Genomic DNA, 23,205 nt, shown 5'->3' with positions numbered 1-23,205 from the left:
GTTCAGGGATCCAAAACAGGGACAGATCACTACTGACCAACAGGCCCACAGCAAGACACCACTACTGCTAACTAGATGGAAGTGCCCCAGGCACAGAAGCCATGCATCTCAGCCTCATCCCAAGTGTCCAGTGCCTGTGGTGTGGGAATCAGTCACTCCCAGGATCCCTGGTCTAACAGATCTGTGTAGTCGGATACCTGGTGGGCGGGCCAGACTGACGGCCTAGATGCTCACGTGTGTGTACTTGAGCAAGGTTAATGCCATATTTGCTCTTGAAGGGGTCACAATTGCTGAGGGAGGCCTGAAGTCACCCTGTGACAATCTAATAATCTCACAAGCCCAAGCTCACCTGTGTGTCGTTTTACGACTCTCTCCCCTATAATGCCACAGCAACATGTACAAAGCCACCTTGTTCCCTAGCTCCAGTGCTGGCCTTGAGAGCTGGCTTCTGTCCCGACCCTACCTGGACCAGGCACTTCCATCTTGCACAGGGTGAAAAGCTGCTGGGCCCCATGCCAGTCCCCAGGGCCCCTTCCCAGGCTGTCCATTTTTATCAGATCCTCCTGATGGCAGGACTATGAAATCTCTCCTGGAAAGGCCTGCAGGTCCCTGGACTGACCTTGTCCAGATGTGTTTGATCAGCTGTCCCTGGCCTGCGCTGGGGGAAGAAGAGCGGCAAGGCGTGCTGTTTGATCAGAGCAGCTGGGGTGCTCAGGCTAGCTTGCTCAGCCTTCTGCTAATCTCATCTCAGAGGACAAAGAAAGGAGGATGTTCCAGCAGACTCTCCCACAGGTATCTATGGGAGCATCCTTGCCAGAGATGTGAAGCAGTGCGGGGCGGGGTGTGGGGGAGACAGCAAGCAGAATACTGGGTCCCCTTTGTTCCTAAGCTCCCCACTTTTCCAGTGAAAGTTTGTCAGGTTTGGTCCCTTCCTCGAGGCTCAGAATCCAGCAGGGATGGAGCTGCATAAGAACTGCGGCAAAATCTAACTTCTGCTGCCAGGGGTTTCCATTGTGTAGCAGCTGGAGAGGAAAGCTGGGCAAGCCCCACCTCCCTCTGTGGGACTCCAGCAACACTCGCCCCAGGCCAGTGCCGCTCTCTGTCCTGCCAAGCTGCAGATGTGCTGTAGGCAGGGAGGACCGGATGAAATTACAGTACACGCCACACGTGGGAAACAGTTCCCGCAGGGCTTTGGGTACAAGCTCAACACAGTATGCCTGGGCTGAGTCCCATTCCCAGGGGCAAGCAACGCCTAAGCATCCAGTGACTCCACTGTCCATGATCAGTTCTGCTGATCGCAATAGGTGACATGGGACCTGTGTTCTGAGAGCACTTAGCAAGGGGGCAGAGAAAAGGGGAGCATGGTGTCTGCACATGCTGGATGCCTCTTCTCAGGGAATCCTTGAGTTCTAGGCTTACCCAAGCCATGGTGGTGATGATACCCCCCACCACAATACTTCGCTCTCCCCTTCCCCATTTTTCTCTTTGTGTTTGTTTTGAGACATGGTCTCACAATGTAGCTAGCTGGTCTCAAACTCAGAGATGCTCCTGAGTGCTGGGGTTAAGGAGTGTGCTACCTCACCCAGAATTTTTTATTTTTTTGAGGCAAAGGTCTTGCTGAGCAGTCAAGGCTGACCTCCAACTTGCTCTGTGGTTCAGGCAGGCTTCGAACTTACAATCACCTGTTTCTTCCTTGGGAAGGCAGGGATTATAAGGCTTGTGTCATCTCATTAGGCGGCTTTTCCTTTTTCCATCCAAAGATATTCATGATCATAGGCCGACAGAGAGACAGCGAGCGGTGGACTGAAGATGCAGGAGAGCAGCTGGGAGCTTGGCCACGTTCACCAGACTTGGTCCTTTGGCTGTGCTGCAGCCGATTCTGGGAGCCCGTTTGTCCCAGGGAGGCTCTGGGCCTACTGCAGTGCAGTCTAGAGGCCCTTGTTCTTGGCTTCCCTCTGCTCCTCTCTAGTCCTTCTTGGCCCTCGCTAGTTCCCCTTGAGCCTGTCAGACAGCAGCAACTAACAGGAGCCTATGCACTCAGGTACTTTAAGATGTTAATAACTGTTCTGTCATTCTAGGAAAGGCTTATCCAAGGTCATCTTCTCACTAAGAGAGAGGGGGCTCCCACACCCATCCCTTCCCTCTATATTGTTCTGCCTCCCCCAGCCAGCTCCCCTCATCCGGGCTCACCAGGGATCCCTCAGCCCATTTCCCACCTCTGTTCACACTATCCCAGACCCTATATTCCCTTCCTCCAGGGCCCAAGGACATGCTTCAGTTAGATCTCACAGCAGTACAGACACTCAAGACTACTGGTCCAGATGAGACCTGGACAGCTTTAGTCTGTGAAAACCTCACGTGGGTGTCTGCGAGTTCTGAAAACATACACCTTTGTGCCCCAAGATCATCCCAGAAGTGAGCACAGTGCCACCCGCCTGCCCCCCCCGCACCCCCCCCCCCCCGTTGTCTTCCCAGTCTTGGAGCCTAGTTCAGCTTGAAGATGCAGCAGGCTTCTGTTGGGAGCTGTGAACCCCCCAGATCCTGAATTTCTGGTAAACAACTTGTAATGTTTGCAGTTGCTTTGAGCACGAGATCCTCAGGAGTTCCTGATGGCAGGGGAGTGGTTTCTGGTGGGTTTGGCTGGGGCATGGCTATCAGTTAAGGATCCCTATATAAGCTGCCCCTGGACACAATAAAGGGGGCATTCCTGTTTCAAGGATGACCAGTGTTGCTGTGAGTCTTTGTGTTTAAGTCTCCAGATCTCCAGTCCCTTGCCCGGTTTACGAACTGTATGGTAGCGCAGATGGGTGTGGTGCGCTACAGGCTTCCTCTCAACTCTGGTCCTCCTAAAACCACCTCTTGTCCTTTGTCAGCTGACAGCAACGTGACATCTTTGTTTCTGCTTATCTATTGCACACTCAGGAGCCACTGAGATCAATACATAAATGAAAAGTGGTGGATGTCGTAAGGGGTCTCAGGGGATTCAAGAAGGGGGAGACAGAGGAGGAAGAAAAGATTCTCCTCGTATTAGAGAACACAGGAGGCTGGCCTGCATGTAAACCTTCCACACCAAACTCAGTAAATGCGGATTTTATAGCCACCATTCCCCTTACTGTTAAGAGCCTAGGAAGGAGCTGAGCAGGTGTCCCCCTGCCCCTCCAGTAGGATAGTGTGGGGCAACTCGGGTGTCTCCCGGATTCCATGCTCTGAAATGTGCTGCTTTCGAAAGAGAAATTAGGATGAAATTGCATGATGGGAGTTATCCCCCAGGCCAAACGTGGCCTGAAGGTGCACAATGGTCCAGGGACACCAAGCCCTTTCTTTGCCCAGAACCAAAAAGCAAAAGGATCTACAACACCAGTGTCCTGAAATAACGTACCACAACTGCTTCCAAAGTACAGACTTTATTTGTAAGCACAGTGCATGTTGAGTGGAGATGTTTGCCATCCAGTTTACACATCTCATGGGGCTGGTTGTCCTGGTCATGGGTGGCTTTGCTCAGGGAAACCATGACCATTGTCACAACTTGGAGGCCATGTAAATTTGCCCAAGGAATGATTTCCTCAACATAGTCCCCAAAGAATGCACTGCTCTCTTTCTTCATAGGCCCAGTTAGACTGGAATAAGTTTGAGTTTCTTTCTGAGTTTTTAGCATAAGTCCTCAGTGCCCCCAAAGTTTCCATAGCAACAAAACTATTAACCTGCCTCTGACTCCCTTGGCCCCATGTCTTTCACTTTTCTTCCAGGCTCCCAGTACCTGATGGGACACACAGGGCGCTGCAGCACAGGGCTAGGCTGGGAGAGCTCACTGGAGCAAACCAGTATCATAGCCACCACTGGCCAACTTTCTAGCTCCACAAGAAATACTCCTGTCCCTTAGAAGCACTTGCCTGTTCTAAGTGAGGCTGTCATGTCAGTATCTCCATCCTTTGTCAGTACAGGTTCTCAGGCACATGAGATTTAAAGACACACCCATCCCCAAGAGAATAGACATCTTTTCCCCTTATTTGGCATGTCTGTCCCTCATCTGAGTCCTCAGCCCTGACCACTGGAGCTCAGACTCTAGGAACAAGGCTGAGGTATCACCCCTGTGGTCAGCAGGGGCCAGAGGCTTCCTTTGACTGGGCAGCACAGCACACAGGCCTAGAGCTTAGGCCACAGACTTGGGTACTGACTGAACTCAGAGCTTTTCCAATAAAGAGCTTTGGAGACAGAAGAGTCAGTTTATAAAATAGTTGAGAAAGACCTTTGTCTGTTACACTGGCCAAAATGCTCACAGTGGTCTCTGCTCCTCAGTCACCTGCTTGCTGTTCATGCACTGGTGACGGACCAACCAGACTCCAGCTTGGCATCTATCCACCTTCTCCTCTTCAGTGGCTGAATCAGGAGCCCTGGGGAGGACTGGTGCCCCATGGCTCAAATATACAAATCCCAAGGAACCTGGAGACTCCTCTGGCTGCTGCCCAAGGGCCAGGCAGACATATTCATGGGGAGGAAGCAAATGGAACCACACTTCCATTGTAAAAGCAATGTGGACAAAGAGGCCCATTAACAATGCCCTCTGCGGTAGTTCAGGTCTCTGGGGCAGCAGCGACAGACCTTCCCCAGGCTTCTTCGGAGTCACTATAAAAAGTCAGGGAGCTGAAGCAGAGGCCACCAGTCACCAGAACAGAACTCGCTGAGGATAGGTGAGATCCAGCGCTGTGGTTATGTGCACCAGAGCTGTGCACCCAAGGATGGGCAGCAAGCCTACCTGCCCTACGGCTCTCTGCGGCAGACACATCTGATGACTGAAGGGAGCGTGTGCCCGAGCACCACCTGGGTCCCCAGGAAACCCGAGATTGGCTTTTTCAGGCCGGGCAGGGCCTGGCACTCAGGCCTCTAACTTCGGGCTTTGTGTATTAGGCTGACCTCCCCTCATAGGATCTCAGGATGTATTATTTTGAACTGCTGTTCCTGACAGGCTGGAAGCATGTGCCACCCACTGTCTTTCAGTGGGTTACTGATGTGGAGGGACTGGCACACCACTTACAGATCAAGAGTTCCCCTGGTCGGCTGCCACAGGTCTGAAAGCCAGCAGACCAGGGCCGCAGTGTGGGAACACTGAGCTTTCAGGGAGGTGATGTCTTGATGTTTGAGCACCATCTTCTGGTCAGTGTTTGGTTTCTGAGGCTGAATGGCTTTGCAAAACATTTACTTTAGAAGGGGAAAGATTCCTTAGCAAGTATATTCAAGCAGCCTGCATATACAATGAGGATGGGCTTGACTGGGACAGGCTGGCCAGAGCTGGAATCCAGCTCGGAAACTCACCTGGGCTGCCTGTGCCCAGTGTAGGGGCAGCCCTTGAAACACTGACTGCTGTAGGTTAAACTGCTACGTCCTGTCCTCCACAGTGAGCCAGGTGCAGGGATGGTGGCACTGAACACTGCTGTAGGTTAAATCGCTACCTCCTGGCCTCCGCAGTGAGCCAGGTGCAGGGATGGTGGCAATGCACCTACACCATAACAAGACTTGATCTTCATCTCTGCACATGGTCATGTGAGTTGCACTTGTGCGGGCTTATCTCTGATAGCAGGTGGCTTAAAGGCAAGTGACCAAATCAGGGCATTCCCCTGTGTAGGGAGTCAAGCCACACTAGGTGGCAGGGAGCCCTGCCTGATGGGCAAAAGCTGTGATAGCCCCACTTCTATCTTTGGGCTTCCAGGAAAGGAAGATAAATGCAAACCTTCTCTGTAAGCAGCAGGAACCAACATCCATCTAATTGCACTTCCAACCAGATTCCATGAGCCATCAATTACCAGATTGTATCTCAGGATCTAAAGATAAAAGGCTCTGTGACGCTCAGACTTGAATGGAGCACCGATCTGCAGTGAGCATGTAGCCAGGGGGAGCCCAGAGAGCAGGTCATGCACTAGGCAGGTGGGCCAGTGGCAGAGACAGAGGCCACCTCGGATACTTCTCATCCCCCACATGCAGGAACAGGCCTGCCCCCAGGAGCTGGGTCATTTTATCACATGCTCCAGAGGAAGCCAGCAAGAGGTCTCCAGGCTGTGGAAAGGTTTCAGCCTTGATTACTGGAAGGCATGGAAGGCCTGTGATCACAGGGTCGCTCTCCATAAGGAATGCAACAAAGAACATCCAAAAAAGCAAGCGTAGCTGGATGGCCTCAGTGAAGGTGCCTCCCACAGCAATGCTCCAAAGCTTTGTTTTGGGAAGGTCAGAGCTGGAGGGATCCAGAATGGCAACAAGAGCTTCCTGTGTTGTTAACATTGGCACCTGCTTTACAGCCAAGCTCTGAGGGGCACCTGAGCCGAGGAGAGGATGGGGGAAGTGGGAAGGGCAAGCTGCCGAGCTGATGTCCCTGGAGGCTGTTGGTGCTTTAATGCAGAGGCACTGGCGGTGTCTGCAGGCCCTCTGTGGGCTCAGACGCAGGTAACTCCCCTGCTCTTGAGGCTACCCAGCACGCTGTATCTCCTCGGCCACCTTGGCCACCAGTTCCCATCCACTACTCTTCAGACTGTCATTTCAGAAGCCAGACTTCCCTGGGGGGTTGGTGGAATCTAGGCCTGAGCTGCAAGCCTGGAGAATTGAGGCTGTCTGCTACTAAGGCGGTAGTGCTGGCATCAGAGTGGATGGCTCAGACACTGTGTCCTAGGACAATGACGAAGCCTTTGACTTCCAAGGGAGAGCACCAGGGTGGAGCTGAGTCCAACAGCTCACCACTTGGGACAGCAGCTAGAGCAGAGGCAGGCAGGCTGTGAGCTTCCTCTGCGATCCAGTCCAGTCCCCCGCTACTGGAGGAGCAGCCATTCACTTGGCCTCACCACATATCAGGGTGACAGTACCATCCAGCAGATCCTCCACCGTCACTGCCACAAGCTCAGAGCTGCTCTGAGAGGTCTGTGAATCTGGCAAGGTCACAAACACCTGTGAGCCAGCAAGTTGCGTCTCCTCTAACGTGATCACCTGCTCGGCTGGGGCTGCTGGCTCTGGAGCTTGGATCACCTGAAAGGAAAGACAGGAAGGCTGCTCCGGGCAGTGTCCACAGTGAGCTCCCCAGAATTTACATGGCTCCCGTCTCACGCCGTAATGATGATATTTATGTTTTCACCTGAGGAGAGCAATTACTTACACCTAATGGGAAGAGGGAAGTTTCACACACCAGCGATGCAAAAGAGAGGCAGGCAGACAATTTAAATAACTCTGCGCACTAAATTGCTATAATTTTGCTCAGTACGCCACCTCGGGGTGCATGGACTCTGTGATTACACCCCAGCGAATACTGCGCAGCAGCTTGCACTGGCTTCTCCTGTCTCAGGAATGGCATGCAGAGTAAGTGCCGTGCAAGGGCTCCAAGGAAACAGGAGCGCTTTACCAAGAGCTCGGGCCCCTCTGAGGCTGAACGCCTTCTCGGTAAGAAAGTAGCTCAACTATGGCTGCTCCAACTCTCTTCAGTCACTTGGCCCAGTGGCTGGTGGGGCAGGCATAGGCTCCTGTCCTCTCCACAGGCTACAGCTGCCCCTGCAAACCTGCACACTCTGCTAACGAAGGCCTTCCCAGCTCTTCTGGAGTTCCTGTTGCACCTCCAAGCTATTGCTTCCGACAGTTTGATCCCTTGACATTTCTAAGGCAGTGTGTCCAAAGGGCATAGCCACCTGGCTCTGGAGGACCAGTCAGGGCTGGAGAGTGGGCACTGGGGAGGAAGGTGGACTCAGCTGTGTGGCACGGTTGTGGGATAACTGTGGTGACCAGTCACCAGGTATCTGGTTCAGTAGAACTGCTGTAAAGTAAACGGCCTTTCTTTCTTTCAGGAGTGGAGTCCTCTCCCACCTGCAGGACACCTCGTCTAGAAGCCTTGTTTCTAGGCAAGACTGAGGCAGAGTAGCTCAAGGTGGGACGACAATGGGAACCTCACCTGGAATCCTGCCCTGCTCTCCAGAGGCTGCAAAACAAAACTGGCTTACACCTGGACAGTGTGACAGCTGGACAGAGACACCTCCATCAGTATATAGCCCCTACCCCAGCTTCTCTAGGAACCACGGACAGCCGCCAGAAGTCAGTTTCTTTTCCTTTCTGCTGCCTCTGGGGAAGATGCCAGAGAAGAAAGCAGCAGGGAAGCAGGCCGGCCAAGCTTAGCCTTCTCACCATTTGAGTGAAGGCACAGGCTTACACAAACGCGTACTGTATCCAGCCAGGTCTACCCACGGGCCTTGCCCGTAGAACACAGCAGTCTTCTCCAGGGTTTCCTGCTGGCCCTCCAGATCCTGCAGTGCCTTTCAGAAGGTGGGGAATTTGCGAGCCGGAAGGAGAAACTGCGGTTCCACCCAGCAAATTCCTGTTCTAGGCTCCCTCCACCTAGGGGCCACAACAGACTAGAATTTCCCGTTGTCTGATAGGCAGTTCAGAGATTCTAAGATCAGGAAGGCATTGTGTAAGGACCTGTGAGAGGCCCACAGAGTGGGACTGGATACTGAGAGTGAGTGTCCTAGAGGAACCCTCGGAACTCTGTTCACATCCCATGACCCCAGTCTCACCTGCACCATCTGAGAGCTGGTTGCCTGGGTCTCAGTGCCCATTACCTTGGGGTGCTCAGACTCCAAGTGGCCATCAAGCTGGGCCTGGGAAGTGAAGAGCTCACCACAGAGCTCGCAGGGGAAGGTGCTCTCTGACTGCTTGAAGTGCTCTGTGGAGACATGGTGCTGCAGTGCTCCAGGAAAGCGGAAAGTGGCCGCACAGTACAAGCACCGGAATGGCTGCGACCCTGGAGGAGGAGGCAGCAGACATTACCTGGCCGCAGGGGAACGATGGCTTAGAGCAGGGGAGGAAGAGGGAGGCACAGTGAGGATGGGGGAGTAGAGACAGGGCTCACGGGACCTGAAGCTCAAACACCTTCCTTATGAAACTGCACAAAGAGCAGGCTAGGGCCCTCAGGCCACAGTGCCATTTGCAGTGGACTCTGCTGAGGTAGGTATTGGCCCACTATTCACCCAATAGCAGATGGCCTGCCAACGGGACAGCATTTCTTCAATTCTAAGCAGCACTGTTTTCTGGGCTGGGAACTGAACTTGCAGTCTTCAAAGGCCAGGCAAGAAGCCTCAGGAAGCACATCTTGAGACTTCTGAATGGGATGGATGACATCTGACCACTAGACCGCAACTGTGCATGCTGAAGCTGAGTCTGTGGCCTAGGGGAGCATGTTTAAACAGGATGGGGCACACTTTTACCTCTTAAAGATCCAGTGGTCTAAGGGGGAGAAGGCAAATGAAGTACTGGCTACATTCCAAGACTGGGGACCTAAAGCAGGCCAATTTTATAAGGTATTCAGGGGACCAAACCAATGGCTTCCTGTCCTTTGATGGAACCCTATAGCTTGTGCACTATATCAATGCTCTGATGGCAGAGTAACCCTGGAAAAGGGACCAAAGGCTACTCTATAATGCTCAAGTCTTCCTTAATTTCTTATGCTTTCCTTTTTATGTATGTACTTGGGTAAGAGACATGACAAAAATCGGTATCAATTAAGACTAAATACTGCCGGGCGGTGGTGGCACACACTTTTAATCCTAGCACTCAGGGCAGAGGCAGGCAGATCTCTGTGACTTTGAGGCCAGTCTGGTCTACAAAGCAAGTTCCAGGACAGCTAGATCTGTTATACAGAGAAACCTTCTCTTGGAAAAAAAAATAACAAAAACAAAAAAGGAAAAACTACTTTGAAAAGCCTACAAATTCTAATAATTGAAAAAGCACAGCTTCACTGGCAGCACTATTCCTTCTGGATGTTTCTTTAAAAATGGTTCAGTTTATATTTAATGAAATATAGCACCAGAGACAGTCATGGCTCTCACACAGGGCTGCATATCGGGGCCAGGCCTGAAGCTTTCATGGTTTCAGGTGAGGTTGGTACTGGTATGCCATCTTCCAGATGAAATGCAGGCACAAGTCAGTAAAAAGACAGGCTGAACTCTAGCGGTGTGAATGGTGGAGCTCAGCTCAGGGACATACAGGAGGGTCACTGACCTGAATGCTGGCACTTGATGTGAACCTGCAGCAGAGCTGGTGTGGGGAAGAGCTCCTTACACTGGTCACACTCGTGGAACTTCAGATCTGTGAGTGTGAAAGGAAAGAGGCGGCAGAAAAGACAAAGGATGAAGAACAGGGCTGGATGGGGCGAGGACCCACGTTCCATATAGCATCTGCCGACTGTTAGGAACCGGTGCCTGTAGAGATCTGGGTAACCTACTGGTAAAGAGCACTCATCTGCTCCAGATGGATGCAAAGGGGTTGTGAGAATTAAATGACAAAATATACAGAGTGCTTGGCTGGTGCCCTATGCATAGGAAACGCTCTGTAACTGACAGCCGCTGTGATTATCCCCAAATGTACCTGCAAGGAAGGTATTAATAACTTCCATTCTGAAGAGAAGAAAACAGACTCAGAAAAGAGATGTCACCTGCCAAGGTCATGCAGCTGCTAAGAGCTAGAGCCAAGACTCCCACCTGGACCCATCTGCCATGAAAGCCGACACCCTTTCCAGGAGCTGGCTGGCTCCTGAGGGCTGGTTGGAGCTTACGCTGCTCTATGCTAGGGGGCTTGGGAACTGCTGCCATGTACACTACAGCTCCTGATGGGTAGGTGTGGCCCCTCCTCTGGGGAGCCAGGGCAGAACAGAGGCAATCATCAGTGCCTGGACAAATGACTCAAGACCCTCCACCCTCGGCCGCACCAGCGTCACCTGCATGCTCTGCTTTGACGTGCTTCTTGTGTTCGATGGTGTTAGGAAAGGTCTTGTCACAGGAGCTGCACTGCAGCGATGAGAACTTGGGTGACCGATGGTTCTGGGCAGCAAATACATCTGGGTGGTGGGTTCGATTGTGGTACCAGAGACCAGACAATTGCTGCAAGGCATTTGGCAAATGTGAGATCCTAGAAAGTCCCAGCAATGACAGAAAGTTTGGACACAAGCTCATGGATCTAGAATCATGCCCCTGGAGACTGATGTTAGTGGAGAGGCTACTACAGGCAGAGCTTAGTAGACCCTACAGTAAGCCCTCACTCATGCAAGAGTATGTGGGATATAAGGATCTTCCCATTGAGGCCAACTGACACACTATATATATGTATAGTATGTATATAGTATGTATAAAAATGTGCTCAGATGCTAAAGAAAGAAAAGAACACGGGTATAGATATGGTGTAGGAAGTCCTTCTGTATATGTGTTGCCTTTATTGGTTAATGGGTTTTTATTAGTCGTGCTACAGGGATTCTTTCAAAATCAGTGAAGATCAGATTTGATTGGGGGAGACCTCCTAAAAATCTTGGCTAAAGACATAAAAGAAAAAAAAAACAGAAAAGACTACAGGACAGGTGATGTATAACCCTCTGCTATAGGAACAGCTCTAAGACTGGATGAGACATGATAAATCTTGTTGGCTAGAGTCCTTATGACCTATTATTACATGTCATCCTTTCCTATGGCATGGATAGAGGTTTGGTTATACAGTCCAAATAAACTTATAAAGACTTAAAAGATGTCTTTTAGCTGCACAAACATAAAACAAAAAAATCATCTTTAACTGACTTGTGCACACTGCAATTCCATAGTTGTGTTACTGATGATATATGTTACCTTTAAAAGTTTACGTGTTTTCAAAAAAAGGACCAGACACCAATAAAGACAAGTAGCCCAGGTGATCCAGCCTCGCAAAATGCCTGTTACGATTTCCTCAAAATTCTACATCCAGATCAACATCAAAGTTGCCAGCAGAGATTGTGCTCCAGCCAAAACTTCAGATAAGCTCTACACTTTCCCATCACACAGAGACTAAACAAAAACAACACAGCTAGCTCTCCCAGGACTTGACCATTATCCCAATTTTCTCAGAGTCCCTTAAAGAGGCCATTGCCCCCCAGATAGCAAGAAGCAGTCTAGAAAACAGATGCCCACATCCCCAAGAGGTGGGGTGGGTGGCTTTCTGTCATTCCATGGTTATGGGTGTTGGTCGTCCTTTAGGGGGGTTGGTTACAAGTTGTTTTTGGTCATGGTCAGGAAAAACACTGAATAAAGGAGGGATCTCTTTCTGAAGAGAAAAGGAAGGATATAGTATAGAAATTATGGAACAAAAGGGTGGATTGTTGAGTCTACTTTTGAACACCAACTAGTCTCAAATATTTTACATTGGTATGGATTTTTGTATATCAATACAAATTTAAGGTTATTTTTGTTATACTGTGTATATGTTCTACTCTTGTTTAAGATATAGTACCTATGTAGCTCATTTAAAAATGTAAAGTTTTAGCCAGGTGGTGGTGGTACACACCTTTAATTCCAGCATTCAGAGGTAGAGACAGAGGCAGGTGGATCTCTATAAGTTCAAGGCCAGTCTGGTCTACAAGAGCTAGCTCCAGGAAAGGCTCCAAAGCGACAGAGAAACCCTGTCTCAACCCCCCCAACCTTCTCCCCCAGAAAAAGTAAAGTTTTAGTCCTTTAAAGCTATTTAGTATAAAAAGAAAGACAGGTTGGTAGTTAGTCATCGGTATCAAACTTATAGTCATGTTAGGTATGTTTTCAAGGTCAAACATATATTTTAAATAGGTAGATGGTCTTCAAACACTTTCAAAAGACCTACAGAATATGGCATTTAAAATGTTTTAATAACATAAGGCTTTTCATGACAGTAAGACACATCTGCTCCTGGAAGCAACAATTTACTTAAAAAAAGGATGGGCATCGAAGAACCTTCATATGGAGTTTGCTTTCTTTGTGGCAAAGTTAGTCATGGGGCAAAGAAACTACCCCTGCCTTGACTGCTGACAGAATGCTGTCCAAACTGGACAAGAAGGATGAGAAAGAGACTGCCAAACTTTGCCAAGACAAGGTAGGACAGGCCTTCAAAAAATTCCTGCTTCACAGAAAAGTCTGTGATATTTTGGCCTACAGGCCAAAGATGGATGTTCCAATGCTGCAGATGAACCTTGGGTGACTCTCCAGGAAGTCAGCTGTTTCTGTCATTTCTATAGTTTTAGAAGTTGGTTTGCTCTGCACTTCTGTTGACTCAGGTAATATTATATCCTTCTCTTTTCTCTAATGAAGCTGAAGATGAGATAGATATAGTTTTCCTTGTTACAAATTTCAAAAAAGAAACTTACATAAGAGATGAAAAGTTTATAAGGTTGAGAAACATAAAAGCTTAAATTGTTTATCTAAGAAAATGTTTTGAGGTATAAAAAGATAGTTTAAAGATAGTAATACAAATAATGATAAAAATGATGGTTTAGGTATAAAACTTTAAATTCATCAAGATAAGATGGATAATACTTCCTCCAAATATGCCAAATACAAATGGACTGGACATTGTGAATGCAATTCTTAAAGAATAATTGTTAATACTGTATTTAGTTTTACTATGTTAGAGTTAAAAGCATTCCTTTTTGTTGAGACAAAGGGAGAAACGTTGTAGGATATTTGTACACTGTGTGAAGATATATTGCTGTGACTGGTTCAATAAAGAGCGAGTGGCCAATAGCTTGGCAGGAGGTATAGGTGGGACTTCTGGACAGAGGAAGAAGTAGGAGATAATTGAGGCACGCAGGAGATGCCAATAGAACAAATCAGACATAAGACAGAAGAAAGGTAACCAAGCCATGTGATGTGTCTCATGAATGATAAGTGTGTGCTCACTGAGTACAGCCCCAGCTCATGCTTTCTCAGAGTCAAATTGTCTGTAACATCCTGGAGACAAGCTTGCAGGCAACAAACACCAATAGGGAGTAAGGCACAGACGGGGGTGTGCTCCTGGTGGCCAGGGTCACCTGATAGGCCTTGTTGCAGATCCCACAGCTGAAGGGCTTCCCTCCAACATGGGTCACCATGTGCCGCTCCAGCATGGAAGGGGCGCTGAAGATCTTCCCACACGTGGGACAGGGGTGGTATTCTTTGGAGTGCACCTCATGGATATGCTTCCGGTGATCCTGCAGCGTGGGGAAACTCATCTTGCATTTCTTGCAGTCGTAAGGATCTTCTATGTCTGCTTCCAGGCAGGGCATCCACGGGAGGGAGGGGCAGAGGGAGATAATAGCACAGGCAGCAGTCAGTGACATGCCACTGCTACGTACAAGCAAGATGGAAGGCTGTTCAGACTTCCTGTGGCACCCGAGTCAAGGACCCCAGCTCAGTGTGGCAACAATCTGGCTCTACTCCCTTTTCCTGAGGAGGCAGGACTCCTCCAAGCTTTTGGACTCACCATCTGTGCAGTGTCAAACTGCTCACCTCCACCACTCGCTTCCTGTCTTATATGTCAAACTCCCTCCATCATGGGGCTACTTTACAGGCAGTACCATGCTTGCTTCTCCTGTCTGCAGGGATAGGTCTGTCTACCACTTCCCTGTAGACCTTCCCAACACACCTTCTAGAGTGTCACTGTGTCTCCTGACAGTGGCAGTAAGGGGACACATTTTTGGTCCTAACTTGAGACCCAACAGTAAAGCCTTTGCACAGACTCCCAGTGAGCACTGGGCGGGTGTATTCGGAAGTTTATGCAAGTTAACTCCCTCAGAGAACAGGAGAGGAGGGTCTAGTTTGAGTCTTATTTTAAGATTAGGAAAATCAAGGTTTAGAGATCAACCAATCCTTGCTCAAGGATCTAATAGGGAAGATGTCTCACCTATACATCCATGGATATGCCAACTCCTCAGTGAGACCTCAAAAATAGGAACCACTGCTGATGGACATTTCTGTCATTTAGATGACAGAAAACATTGTATCTTTTTCTTAAAGCAACTGAAAGCAAAATATTTTGATAATAAAATCCTCTGTCCACAAGAAAGTGCAAGCCATAGCTCTGCCTATGTATGTACAGTGACTTTGCATAACCCAGGAATACTGCCGATAGCAGCCTTGAGAACCATTTTGCTAGTTACCCCCATGGAAATATCAGGTTCACACTATCTTTTAAGACTCTTTTGACAGTTTCTATGAGCAATGCTGTGATCCTGAATACTAGGATTGTGTGAATGGTACACTCTAGGGTATGCCATCGGGGCTCTAGGGTATGTCAGTGGGGCTCTAGGATATGCCAGCAGGGGCTCTAGGGAATGAAAGACTAAGTTTGAAGATTAAGTGTTCTCCTTCACTGATTCTCCCCCTGCTGTGAGAAGAGGACTAAAGCAGATCATCATCTCCTGAGGTCGAGAAGACACTGGAACTGTGGCGCTGGGTCTGACCCAAACCCCACTTGTCTGGAGGTCCACTTGACTAGAGTTACAGTCTTGTTAACTCCTCGGGTAAATGACCTTTCACATGCTGGGCACATAGGAGCTCTGGGAAAGTCCTTAATGGGAGGCTGATTAGAGCAGTGACTGCTCTGTTATGACTGTCACAGGCCTCCTCAGTGCCAAACGTGGCCTGTGGTGCCTGACACTGTGACTTCAGTACTCACTGTGAAAGGTGTGCAGGTGGATGGAGAGGCCATTGGCTTGCCGGAAGCCCTTTCCACAGTCCCTGCAGACATACGGCTTGTCCCCAGTGTGGGTTCTCACGTGTCGGGACAGCTCGATGGATTGGGCGAACACAGCATCACAATACTGGCATGCGTACATTTTCCCTGCAAACGCGCATGAACATGTGAGAACAAGCACTGAACGCGAATGGCACTCCTACAAACAGAACAAACTCGAAAGCACACACCAGAGAAATGTCACTGGCAGGTGACATTACCTCAGGCAATGCTGGGTAAGTCTGAGGCACCTCATCAAACGCATCTACCTCACAAACATAACCTATCACACAGTGGGTGAGCACAGCCGGATGGGGAACAAAGCTCTTGTCTCTAAGAGAACCCGTTTGTTTATCAGGTTTCTACAGAGAGGAAGAGCATACTTCACTTCCAGCCAGAGATAGGTCCTTCTGTCCAGAAATGTGAGTTAGATCTTGCAAAACACACGGTGTTCTTGTAAAGCACAACCTAGGTTATGGGAGACTCATCTCACAACAGAACAAAGCAAATTAACAACCAAGTCTAGCACGGATTCCCACTACTACAAAGCTGATCTGGGAATTCAGAGGGGACGAGGGCTTGCAGTGACCCACTGCAGTCAGCACACAGCCCTTGACTCCTTCACTTTCCCATGTGCACGAGAATGTAACCAGAGTTTCCTCCCAGGCCAGGGAGCATCCACTGGGGAGTGGGTTCCAGATAAGCAAGTCCAGTACTAGGCCCCACTTCAGCTGGAGCCTTGTTCTTACTTTTTTCCTGGCCAGGCTTTGAGGAAGATTTTGCACATGCACACACATGCATACAAACACATGTGCCCACTGTGAATCCCATCTTATCTTCACTCTGATCCAAACTCTTCGGAGGCTTCTGTAGCAAGAATCTGTTACTGTCACCTTATAAGTCACTGCTGTGACTGAATCAAGTGTCTCGTGATGAGGAACTGCACTATCCTATCTAGGTGGCTTAGGGGAATTCCAGATAAGAGAGAGGATACAGAATCCAAGAAGGAGGTAGAAAGGCTGGAGTGATGTGGCTCAGAACCAAGCAAGAATCTAGAAGCTTCACAGACTAGGAAATGAGTTTCCTGATAAACCTACTCCAGAGGAAACCTTGGTTTTGTCATTCAGGACCCTTCTAAAAATAACCTCTAGCTCCCTGGTGGTAATGACACGTATTATTTCAAGCTATTACTTTTGGTAACTCAGAAGGACAGAAGAGAAAACCGAAGTCCTTTCCTTGGCTATAAGAAAACCCTTGGCCTTTGGCAGCTCCTCTCTGAATACAGCCTCTTATCGCAGTCCCCTCAGGATTCTGCTTCCAGCTCTGTGGTCCACTGGGAACTCATCTGCACTGAGGAGGGGTGTGGCCCTTCTTCCAGATGTCCCTCTGGCTGAGCCCATCCCTGATGGTGTGGGCAGCCCTGTCCTTCCCCATTGCTCCCCAGCCTTGGTTTCCACCATGGCAATGACTACCCTCTCCATTTCTATCCCACAGTTGCTGTTTATCTTGTCCACTGAAATTTAAGTGCTACAGGAGCAGGGTAAGCATGTTCACAAATCATCTATGTCTGGAACAGCACTCAAGAAATCCACTCACCAAAGTGTTTCTTTTTTGTAAGTTTGGTTTTTCAAGACAATGTTTCTCTGTATATCCCTGGCTGTCCTTGAACTCAGGGATCCACCTGCCTCTGCTTCTGGGATTAAAGGGTGAGCCACCACTGCTAGACAAACAAGAGTTCCTTGAGGGCCTTTTGTTGCCATGCACTTTTCTAAGTTCTCCTGAAAGACTAGCAATTCTGTCACCACAGAGCCTGTGCTCTAATGGGGCACTAGGGTGATTGAATTATGGTGCATGGTTCTCGACGCGGTAAGCACGTGGAGAAAAGTAAAAACAGGCTGAGGCAGTTTCCACTAAAGAGGCCAAAGAAGGTATGTCTAGAGGAGGGAAGAGGAGCAGACACCTCTGAAGGGAGGGGCCCCAAGAAAGGTGACAAGCACAGAAGTCCCCGGAAGAAGTGAGTGTGAGTGCACGGAGTGCTGAGAGCAGAAGGCAGTGTGGCGTCTGTAGGCCTGGCAGGTTATCAGGACTCAGATTCCACTGCAGATAAAAAGCCACTGCAGCGTGGAGCAGAGGCGTGGCCTGCCAAGGTTTAGTGTTAAATGTAAAGAGGGAATGCTGAGACAGAGAGGCTGCGAGGACAATGAAACCATCCAGATAAAGTGATGGAGGCACGGCTATTCACATCTAGAAGCTGAGCTCTTCTTGACTGGTCATGTCCCCACCATGGTCTCCTCCACCATCCTGGGATGTTACTGTGTGATGCACTGATATGTTCCACCCATCTCTAACCCTCCCCAGCCCTCAGGCCAGCGGGTGAAAGGGCACAAGGATCCCAAGCTAGTCACCTGGAACTTAGCATGGCCCAGCGACAGAAGTACTCCATCAGTCCTTTCTCTTGCTTCAACTCTATGACAAGTGAAACGATTCCGGCTGCATGTAAATTCTAACCACAAAGTCCCAATACTGCTCTAGCCGACTCCTCAGAAGCCCTCCCAGAAAGCTTTCTACAGTCTGTGCATACATGCTTACTTCTGCCTTTACTTCCCCAACTACTGTGCTGCCTAAAGTCAAGTGGGTTTCAGCTCCCCTAGTGGCACTGTGCAGGGAAAGGAAGGGTGCCCCTCACCTTCTGAGTGCTTCTTCTTGGTGTGGTAAGCCAGGGCTGAGGCCTGTGTGAAGGTCATGAGGCAGTGCTTGCACATGAATGGGCGGTCCCCAGTGTGGAGGCGCAGATGGTTCTTTAGGGTGGAGTTGGCAGCAAACTTTGCCCCACATTCTTCACAGGAGAAAGGTTTCTCGTCGAAGTGCTCGGTCAGCTTGTGGTACTGCATGCCTAGGAAGGGGTACCAGGCCCGGAGGGGACACCAGAGTCAGTTAGGAACACAGCAGAAGAATGTCCAAACAAGCAGCACTCACCAGGCTCAAGCTCACTAGCCTGTGTTGCCAGCCACACCATTCACATGCCCACTAGTCCGCTCCCTGCTTCCCTGTCACCTTAGCTTCACTTCTGGTTGAATTTGGCATAGAGATTTTTAGCCCATCTTCCCCATTCATTCCTCACACTTTCATGGTTCATTAGGTTTACCAGACATCTGGGGCAAGGCAAAATGATTCTGACTTAATACTTCAGGATTTTCATATCAATAAATTGTTTCTTATTAATAAGTAAATGAGATGTGGGCACCAACAAGCCAGAGGCCAAACATCTGGCTACAGTTACAATCTCCAGTGTGTGGGTGTGGTGCTAGGTGTTTAGTTCTATCGTCAAACACCCTAACAGTGCAGAAGAGTGGGATGAGGGACCTCCCTAACAGTTGGGAGAGCAACGCTTGGGGAGCCAACCCCAGTGACTGCTCTTCTCAGAAGACCGTTGTGTGTCTATGAACTGGTCCTAGTGACAAAGGCACACACAGGGGGCTAGGCTGGAACCTAAGCTACACCATCTGCAGCCACTGTCCTCTCTACGACCACCTTCTGACATACCTGAGGCATGGGCAAACTCCCTTCCGCAGAGGTCACATGCCACAGGCAGCCGCTTCTTCTTCTTCTTGGGGGCGTCGGGCTCTCCACCCACGCTGTGGGTCTCCAGCTGCTGCTTCTCCAGCCCCTTCTCCGAGTCCTTGGTCCCACTGCTGTCCTTGCACTGCACCTGTTTGCTCTTGGCCACCCGGCAGCGCTTCATGTGCACCTTCAGACGACAGTAGAAATGGAAGCTCTTGTCACAGGCTTTGCAGATGAAGCTCTTCTTGGCAGAGTCCGGGGAGGCAGAAGTGTCTTTCTCCTGTTGCTCTGGCACGGACCCAGGCTCCCCCTGATCCTTTTGTTCCATGGGCTGGCAGTCTTTGCTGGCTGCGTTGGCTGCTTTCTCCTCTTTGTCCTTGGCTCCAGAGTGAAACCTATCACTCACCGTCAACCTCTCCTCTCCATTTTCCTTGGTAAGAAACCCTGCACAGGAGAACACTCGTGGCTCTAGGGCTCGTTCTATCATGCTTTGCTACTTTTTAACACACTCCTAGAGAGACCGGATTATCTGGATCCTCAGGAAACTCAGAAGTAAAACCGCTGTCATCTTCACTTCCCACTAAACACAAATAGCACCGTGCCACACCTGCGCTCCTGGCTGGTAGGCGCCAAGAGCGCGTAAAAGGAATAAATATCTTGAAGCACGGCATCCTCTTACATCAACCGCTGTTTCTTCTACTCAATATAGAAAGGGCCCTGGGGTCTAGCAGGATCCAACCCCTGTTCCTTACCAACGTGTGCCAACTCCTGCATGAGGGGTTGCAGGCCAGGGAAAGACTTGTGGACACCACACAGGAGGCGACAGATTGCAGAGGCTGAGACAGATTTCTCCATGTCCTTGCTCAGCACTGCTCTCACGGCCGCATCAGGGCTCACTGTCTCGGAGGATATGCTCAGCATCTAAATGAAACCCAGAGACAGGGCTGTGTTAACAACAGATTTTCTCCATGCCCTTCAACAGCGGGGGCGGGGGACGGGTGTATGGGGATAGAATTTGAGAAGACACAGAGCTCTCCAGGTGGTTTATATTTCTCCTGGAGACACACAAGGAGCCCTGTTTTTCAAAGGACAAGAAAATTAGCAAAATGCAAACCAGAAAAGCACATATCAAGACAGACGTGCAAACAGAGAGAACAAATGGGGGCACTGGTGTTTTCTGTAGGACTGTCTTCTTAGCACCTGGCACCTCAAGGATCTTTCTAGAACTAAGCACAGGACGTTGGGGGGTAGTAGAGTCTAGAAGGGACTAGAGGGTATAAGATTCTGGATCTGAGCATGGGAAGCCAGGGGTGGGGGTGGGCTATAGCATTTGGCAGCGGCTGCTTCTGTAGAGATCAGGATAATTTTTCATAATATATAATTGCCTCCATGTCTAGAAGTAATTCTGCATAGAGAGTGGCTTCATATTTTTAGACACTTAGATGTACCCTTTTAAACATCATTGAAACTCAGCGTTTTAAAAGCCGGTTCAAATAGGGGCTTTAAAGAGGCCAGGAATATGATTTCAAAGCTGTCCTCTTTCAGAATGTTAGAGCTATGGGCAGAGAGCATACTGAGAAAATAAAGTGAGACCATCCACAGATGGCCACATGGAACTTTCATTTTGGAAGAGATTTCCTTTATGCTCTTTTCAGGTCTATCTAAATAACCCTGATGCCCCTGAAGGCAGGCAGGAGACTAATTAGTGAGGCTAAAGCGATCAACGGCAGAGGCCTCAGCTCTGAAGTGCACAGCACTCTGGAGAGAGACGGGCAGATGAGCCTTGCCTCTGGAGCGCTGCAGGGGCGTGCACCGCCTTCTTCCCGTCTGAGAGGCAGACAGAGGCGGGGCTGTCACCAGTGGGGATGGTTAGGAGCCTGCCCTTCTGTCTGCATGGATCAAAAGGTCACTCCAGGTACATCTGTGATTTAATTTTATGTTCCTTTATTTATCCTTCCCTGTTGGAGATGTACAAGGCCAAGTTTGGACGTCTCTGAGTCTTCCTCAGCCCCCATCTAGATTTTCTGGGATGCTGGTCCCATTGTGAGATGCCACACAGAAAACGAGCTGGCACTATTTGCTGCCTCATTCGGGCAAAGCTTTTTTCTATGTTTATCTTGGCTCTTTCAGGAAGCCAGAAGAAAACATGCAGTAAGACCAACTTCCTTCATCTGAGACCAGCTGCTTCTGAGAACATGGTTAAAAAGAGTCACCATTTCTCCAGCTACTCTGAGCTTAGGCAGTTGGAAGATGTGTTCGCTGGGGCTGTGTCACTGGCTTCCCCGCTCACTCACCAGTTTCCTACACTGGAAACAACTGTGAAGTCTGAACTCTTCTGTAAAGGGAGAGGACATAACCTGCCACTTACGGCTGGAAAGCTAAAGAACAAAGATGTTCTGTTGTGGAATATTATTTTCAGTAGGCAAAGATGTGCTACATTTGTTTATGCTGTGGATTACTTTAACTGTGTGAAGGTGTGGTGCTACATTTGTTTATGCTGCATTTGTTTAATTATGTAAAGATAGGTTGAATTTGTTTCACCTTGCCTGCCTAAGGCACCTGATTGGTCTAACAAAAAGCTGAACAGCTAATAGCTAAGCAGGAGATAGGCAGGGATGGCAGGCGGAAAAAATAAATAGGAGAAATCTAGACAGGAGGAGAAGACAACAAGGGAGAAATGAGGGAGCCACCTGGGGCCAGTCAGACAGCCAGCAGACACAGGAAATACAGAAAGGTAGAAAGCCTCGAGGCATAAAGGTAAAGAGAAACAGGTTAAGATAAAGGAGATAGCCAAAAACAGGACTAAGCCACGCCGAGCATTCATAACTAATAATGTCTCCACGTCATGATTTGGGAGCTGGTTGGTGGCCCCCAATAAAAGCCTGGTATGGTGTTCTGAAGAGCCAATGGAGCACTAGGCAGGCAGTAATTATGGTATACTGCGGTAATTATGGTATACCACAGAGAATGGAGATGGCTCCAGGGCATCTTCCTGTAAAGTTCTATAGAATCTGATGATCCACAAACCGTTACCCACCCCTCCACTCCCCACCTCTTTCACAATCTCAGCCAGGGCCTCATCCTCTGGAGAAAAGTGCTTGAGCTCCATCGTCTGCTGGATGGCCTCTGTGACCAGCTTGCTATGCCTCAGGATTATTTCCAACACAGTGCTCTCTGGGGCAGTCACTGAAAAAAAGGGAGACCTGAACACTCAGCCAAACCATGGGCATCATTTTCTCCTTCACCTCTCAATTCTACTCTTCACAAAGACAATACATGTCGTCTCTAAGAGTGAGATCAATTAACCACTGTGGCCAAGGCATAATGAATAAGGGCTTGTCAGCACCCATATCCCCAGACACAATTTCCTTTAACACATAAGCCTTTGTGAGCTTTTACCACCTGATGTTTCCGTGTGTTGATGCTGTGCCATGTTTGAACCAGAATTCACTACCTAGCTTCTCAAACGCCACTTTTCTGAACACACTGAAAATCCTTTCTTCTTGCTTTCCTCTAACACAGCACCTTGGTCACCTATGGTCACCCCACTATGTAGGAGAACATGGGAATTTACCTGCCATTGCTCCTGAGGGGAGGGACACAGATGGCAACCATAAGAGAGTCCTCTTATTTCCTGGTGGTCAATAGTTATCTCTACAGGGGCAACATCAAGACAGGGCAGACAACTCACCTGCCCGGAAGAAAGCCCCAGCGCCAGGCTCCTTTCCTACTTCCTCCAAGAGAAGGTTCAGTGGGCAGGTCTGGGTCTCTTGAGCCACTAGCAGCAGCTGCCAAATGGCTGTTGCAGAGAGAGTCTGCCTTTCCAGAGCGGCTGACATCAGGGAACTGAAGCCACCTGAGCCAGAGTCCTGTTTCACGAGTGTCTCCATAACCTTCAAGATACAACATAAACATGGGCGTAAGACTCTGGTCCTGAGCTGGTGGCAAAACAGTTATGTATCAGTACTGGGTTCAGGTGAACGTGTTCCGGAGGGGAGATCTTTTCACCTCCTCAACCTCGGGGGCTTTTTACAATCAAATTTACTTTGTGTGTAAGCAGGTAGAGTAGAGTCAGGGACACAGCCTAGTAATAGAAAGCTTATGATGCTCTAGGTGTGGCTTCTAATATATACACACACAAAATAATCTTAG

The 23,205-nt window shown here is 49.2% G+C and overlaps 1 protein-coding gene across 5 annotated transcripts in view; it reads right to left on the bottom strand.

Moving 5' to 3' along the window:
• Positions 1–3,388: 3,388 nt before the first annotated feature.
• Zbtb40 (zinc finger and BTB domain containing 40) overlaps positions 3,389–23,205 on the bottom strand; it is a 67,934-nt gene continuing 48,117 nt past the window's right edge. For 4 of the 5 annotated variants that reach the window (XM_041652311.1, XM_041652310.1, XM_041652314.1 and 1 more), the window contains 11 exons: positions 22,745–22,946; positions 22,106–22,239; positions 19,806–19,974; positions 19,036–19,497; positions 18,179–18,385; positions 15,436–15,600; positions 13,811–14,025; positions 10,733–10,895; positions 10,018–10,104; positions 8,535–8,761; positions 3,389–7,005 (listed from right to left, as the gene is read on the bottom strand). In XM_041652311.1, the coding sequence (XP_041508245.1) occupies positions 6,811–7,005; positions 8,535–8,761; positions 10,018–10,104; positions 10,733–10,895; positions 13,811–14,025; positions 15,436–15,600; positions 18,179–18,385; positions 19,036–19,497; positions 19,806–19,974; positions 22,106–22,239; positions 22,745–22,946 (2,226 nt within the window). In that variant the 3' untranslated portion in view covers positions 3,389–6,810. The remainder of the gene's footprint in view (positions 7,006–8,534; positions 8,762–10,017; positions 10,105–10,732; positions 10,896–13,810; positions 14,026–15,435; positions 15,601–18,178; positions 18,386–19,035; positions 19,498–19,805; positions 19,975–22,105; positions 22,240–22,744; positions 22,947–23,205) is intronic. The other variant, XM_041652312.1, reaches the window with a different exon arrangement.

Source organism: Microtus oregoni, unplaced genomic scaffold (genome assembly GCF_018167655.1).
Source record: "Microtus oregoni isolate MIOR12 unplaced genomic scaffold, Mior012 000005F_ref0000423, whole genome shotgun sequence".
NCBI classification, from domain to species: domain Eukaryota; kingdom Metazoa; phylum Chordata; class Mammalia; order Rodentia; family Cricetidae; genus Microtus; species Microtus oregoni.
The sequence above is the reverse complement of the archived record's forward strand: the minus strand, read 5'-3'. Positions and strand labels throughout refer to the sequence as shown.